Raw genomic sequence first — 5,305 nt, forward strand, 5'->3', positions numbered from 1 at the left:
GTTCCAAACTATTTCGTAAGGAGTTTTATTCTTAATGACTTTAGATGGAAGTCTATTAATTATATAGGTTGCTGTTAAGATGCATTCTCCCTAAAACCTTTTTGGAAGATTGGCTTCAAAACAGATTGCACGGGCTGTCTCAAGCAAATGTCTATGTTTCCTTTCAACCACACCGTTTTGCTGTTGTGTATAGGGACAAGTCGTCTCCAACAAGATTCCATGTTCATTGTAAAGCTGAAGCATGTGGTTAGAAGTAAACTCACCACTATTGTCACTTCTAACATTCTTAATGTGTTTTCCAAATTGAACTATCACCATTTTGTGAAAATCAACCAGGCACTTACTAGTATCTTTTGTTTGATAAGGAAAACCCAAACTGCCCTACTAAAATCATCGAAAATAATAAGAAAGTATATTGCTTTTATATAAGAAGGTAATCGATACCCACCCCAAATATCACAGTGAATTAAATCAAAATTTTCTTTGGTTTTGATTGAACTAATAGGAAAAGGTGTACGGGCAAGTTTTGCCTTTGCACAAGAATCACAAACTTGACTATTAAAATTGATGGTATTATTTCTAGCTAAAATGATTCTAAAGAGTTTATCTTTGGAAGCGTGACCCAATCTCTTATGCCATGTGTCTGCAACAATCGTCATAGCTTTCCTGATCTTGGTCATCCCCATTCGATATAAGCCACCATCACATCTACCCGCTCCAATCAAGTTCCTCGTAAGTAACCCCTGCATGACAAAAAAAATTAGGAAAAAATGTCACAGCACATTGAAGGTCCTTGCTTAAATGGCTAACTAAGAGTAAATTGCATTTAAATTTTGGCACACAGAGAACTTCATTCACTTTTAGTCCCCCTGGGAGTGTGCAATTCCCTCTTCCCTCAACAGGAATGGAATCACCATTAGGTATGACCACCGGTGACTCGAAAGGTACTTCCTTCTTTATTTCTAGTAGACTAAGCAAGAAAGTAATGTGCTTGGTACAACCAGAGTCAACAATCCACTCACCTTTACTTTCTTCTGTACCTGTCTTGTTTGCAACACATGGAGTGACTTCTTGATTGTTATTTTCAGAAAAATGCTTCACTAAAAGTTGATACTGCTCATACGTCAATTCTGGTATGGGGCCGAATTGTGGCTTTATATGGACTGCTCTTGGTTTTCCTTTTCCTTTCTTTCCTGGCCACCACTTTGGGTATCCTACTAGCCTGAAACAGCCTTCTCTCATGTGTCCGTTCTTTCCACAAAAACGTGCAATGGTTATTTTCTTCACCTTCCTTATTGTCTTTAGTGGTTCTGCTCAAGTTCCTCTCCTTGAACGTGTTGTGGTTTCCGTCTTTCTTTTGAAATGCCTTGAATGCTGCAACCTCAGGTTGGACTCTCTTATCATTAGAGATTGACCTTTTCCTTTGATCTTCTACCACCAGATGATATGTGTTGCCCAAAGTAGGAATAGGTTTAGTTGCCAGGATTTGTGTTTTGATGACATGAAACTCAGCATCAAGTCCCATAAGAAACTGATACAGACTCTCCTTTTCTTGAAACTCATCCATCCTTTTTCCGAGATCACATGAACAACCATCACAAGAACAGCGTGGGAGTGGTTGAATCGACGCATTCTCATTCCACAAAGATCTAAGATTCTTGAAGTATGTGGAAACGGAGGCCTTGTCTTGTCGAGTTGCTGCAATTCTTTACCTCATTTCATAAGCTCTAAGAGAGCTTTCTTTGCCAAATCATTCAAGAAGGTCCATCCAGATCTTTGAAGCAGTGGTTGCATATTTCACGTTGTTGCGTATGTTCTTTTCCATTGCAGTCGTAAGCCAACCCTTTATCATCGCATCACATCTCATCCAAGCCATGTAATGTGAGGTTCCTTTTTCTGGTTTCTTGATTATGCCATCCACGAATTCAATTTTATTTTTGGCGAGAAGGAAATTCTCCATCTCCTGGGACCAGTCAATGTAGTTGGTATCGGTAAGGACGTCATTCACATGAAGTTGTTTTGGTGAATTTGAGGGGTGAATGTAATAGGGAGAACTATGATCGATTGCAGCCCCATAACTCTCTCCTGTGTCATCTTTGTTTTTGGGTTTGTCTCCTTCCATCCTTCAAGATCGAAGCTGGAGGGGTTCTTGTGTTTAATATCTTGAAACCCAATCTGATACCATCTAAAATTTGATGGTAACAGAAACAATCTTCTTGTTCATTAAATTTCTCTCACTTTGAAAAAACTATCATATACAAGGAATAAATACTTGAGATAAAACAAACTAAACTAAACAATAGGAAGAGATAGATACGATAAATACAAAGACTATCATTATCCTATATTATTATTATCCTATAAAATAAATATACCAAATCACCATATTCAATTTAAAAGATCATGGAAATTAGATTGAAGCATGTAAGTTTGGTACTGCTGGAAGTAAAACATTGGTGAACCACCAAGAACCAAAAACTTAGATTGGAATCTCTGTTGTTGGTGGGTGTAAAACATCACCAGCCGAGAACACACCATCACAAACTCCATGAACATCTCCTTTGAATTTTGATCTCTCTTTGTTTATCTCCGATGCTAAAATAATCGTTTTAGGCTAAAAACTAATAAAAGAAATGAATTGATTTTTCTTTATCTCGGGCGTTGATTCTAGATGCTTTGATTTAGGTCAAATGGTTTGTTTTCGATTTAAAAGATTTGATTTATGGAGTTCAAAACCCATGAATTTTTTCTAAAGAAAATATAAACCCATCGGAGAAAATCAAACCATAGGGACCAAACATGTAAACATTTGATAGTTGCTTTCACCACGTCTGTTTTGAAAAAAAAAAAAAAAAAAAAAAAAAAAAAAAAAAAAAAAAAGAAAAGAAAAGAAAAATCACGTAAGTTTGTCCAAAAAAATACAATAAACTTACAGTATAATAATACAATTAAAATAAAGCAAACAATTTTTTTCATTAAATGAGACCAAAAATTTAAGACTTCATTATATATTTCTTGGTCTATATCGAAACATATTAATGTAAAGGTCTCTTTTTATATCTATTGTTATAGTACTTCATAAATTAATTATTTTTGACCTCCATATAAAAAAATAAATAATGCAGATTATCATAATAAATAAAAGAATATGCAAATAACTCAAACGTTGAAGTATTCCACGGTGGGAATACGATGGCTTTGCATGCATTATATTGTCTGCTAGTTTACATGTGTATAGCTTTATTTATTGTAGTTGGTAGATTCACTTCTAAAATTTTTAATTAGTTTTTTTTATTGCTATAACTATTTTCAGTTTAATTAGAAAATAGAGATATTTCACCTATATAAAGGATTAGACGCTGTCTCAAATTCATAACTCAAATCCCACTTCTACTAGTAGAAATGGGAACAAAAAGGAAGATGTCTTCAATGGCCACCCTTCTAATCTCTCTTGCGGTAGTTATTGTTTCTTTATGTTTGCCCTCATTGACCACCGCAGCCTACCCTTACTCATCGCCACCACCTCCTCCACCAAAGAAATCACCACCACCACCACCTAAGCATCATTATGTTTACAAATCACCACCACCACCACCACCGGTGTATAAATCACCACCACCACCTGTTTACAAGTCACCACCACCTCCTACTCCGGTTTATAAGTCTCCACCACCTCCAAAGAAACCATATGTATACAAGTCACCACCACCACCTCCGGTTCACAAGTCTCCACCACCACCAGTTTACAAGTCACCACCACCCCCTGTTTATAAGTCACCACCGCCACCAGTACACAAATCTCCGCCACCACCTGTTTACAAGTCACCACCACCACCGGTACACAAATCACCGCCACCACCTGTTTACAAGTCACCACCTCCACCTCATTACATCTATAAATCACCACCACCACCGGTCTACAAGTCACCGCCACCACCGGTCTACAAGTCACCGGCACCACCGGTGCACAAATCACCACCGCCACCTGTTTACAAGTCACCGCCACCACCAGTTCACAAATCACCACCACCACCAGTTCACAAGTCACCACCACCACCCGTTTACAAGTCACCACCACCTCCGCATCACAAGTCTCCACCACCACCGAAGAAACATTACATCTATAAGTCACCACCACCACCTCCTCCGGTTTATAAGTCTCCACCCCCGCCACCACCAAAGAAACCATATGTATACAAATCTCCACCACCACCAACCCCTGTCCACAAATCTCCACCACCACCAACCCCTGTCCACAAATCTCCACCACCTCCTCCAACCCCGGTGAAAAAGTACCCACCCCCACATTATATCTACACTTCACCACCTCCTCCTCACCATTAAGGAGTGATTGTTGTCTTTTATTAAGGATAGTAACAAGTTAATATTCCGAAACATCAAGAAAAACAATAATCCAGCAAGACAAGAAGGGTTGAAAGTTGTACGGAAATGACCTGTACTTTGATTCATGTTTTCAATAAATAGTTACTTTTTTTTTTCTTGATTGGGTTTGATAATAAAGGTATCAATAAAAAAAAGTTGTTTCACATTTTTATTTTATTCATTTAAATTATATTTAATTTCATGGTTGTTAACTAGATTGTTTGTTTAACATATAAGATATGTCACATATTCAAAACAAATATAAAAAAGATTTTAACGACGTTATTTATCTACACCACATCGAATAAAACTGATTCAAAACGCTTATATAAAATAATTAAACACAATAATTGTTAAATAACTATAAATATAATTGTTGATTTAGCAAACATCATTTTATTTTATCAAATTTTCTAAGACGATGGTAATTTTTTAGTTAGCTTAAATAAATTTGGTAATTTTAATGATTAACCTCATAACTTATTAGTATTTTGCTATAAACAATGTAACTCACAAAAAAAAATTATATGAGTTTACCAAACGGTTTTGAGATTATGTAAAATATAATTGAATTGTTTACAATATCCTTTATAATATTTTTAAAATAATAAACAAAACAATTCTATATTGAATAATATAGCTTAAAGTAAGATGAAAAGATATTTGAAAATGAAATTAAGTCCAATGTTGCATTGCGCAACACATGCACAACACTATTTAAGTCAACTTTTAAAAATCAAACAACTTCAAAATGTTATGTGATACGCATGTACAATGCAACGCAACCAGAAATACTCAAAAATTGTTTTTTTAGAAAAGCAAAAAGTCTGATCAATAGAAATAACTTAGAAAATGGTCATTTCACCTATTTGTTTGGGAATAATTAAAAACAAGCATAGATAATGGATAGTCATATTCAACA

General features: G+C 35.7%; 2 protein-coding genes across 2 annotated transcripts; one reads left to right on the forward strand and one right to left on the reverse strand.

Moving 5' to 3' along the window:
* Window positions 1-1,750: 1,750 nt before the first annotated feature.
* LOC145003058 (uncharacterized) lies at window positions 1,751-2,122 on the reverse strand. The gene has a single exon (XM_078962210.1). It carries the CDS (start codon window positions 2,120-2,122, stop codon window positions 1,751-1,753), a length of 372 nt encoding a protein of 123 aa, XP_078818336.1.
* A 1,260-nt stretch (window positions 2,123-3,382) lies between these two features.
* Window positions 3,383-4,549, forward strand: LOC145001756 (uncharacterized). Its single transcript, XM_078961105.1, has one exon. The coding sequence runs from the start codon at window positions 3,403-3,405 to the stop codon at window positions 4,342-4,344; it is 942 nt and encodes a 313-aa protein (XP_078817231.1). The 5' UTR covers window positions 3,383-3,402; the 3' UTR covers window positions 4,345-4,549.
* Window positions 4,550-5,305: the final 756 nt, after the last annotated feature.

Source organism: Lactuca saligna, chromosome 6, assembly GCF_052625555.1.
Source record: "Lactuca saligna cultivar CGN05327 chromosome 6, ASM5262555v1, whole genome shotgun sequence".
Classification (NCBI taxonomy): domain Eukaryota; kingdom Viridiplantae; phylum Streptophyta; class Magnoliopsida; order Asterales; family Asteraceae; genus Lactuca; species Lactuca saligna.

Coding starts and splice junctions, on each gene's coding strand:
- LOC145001756 (XM_078961105.1), top strand. CDS start 3,403: ATGGGAACAAAAAGGAAGATGTCTTCAATGGCCACCCTTCTAATCTCT.
- LOC145003058 (XM_078962210.1), bottom strand. CDS start 2,122: ATGGAAGGAGACAAACCCAAAAACAAAGATGACACAGGAGAGAGTTAT.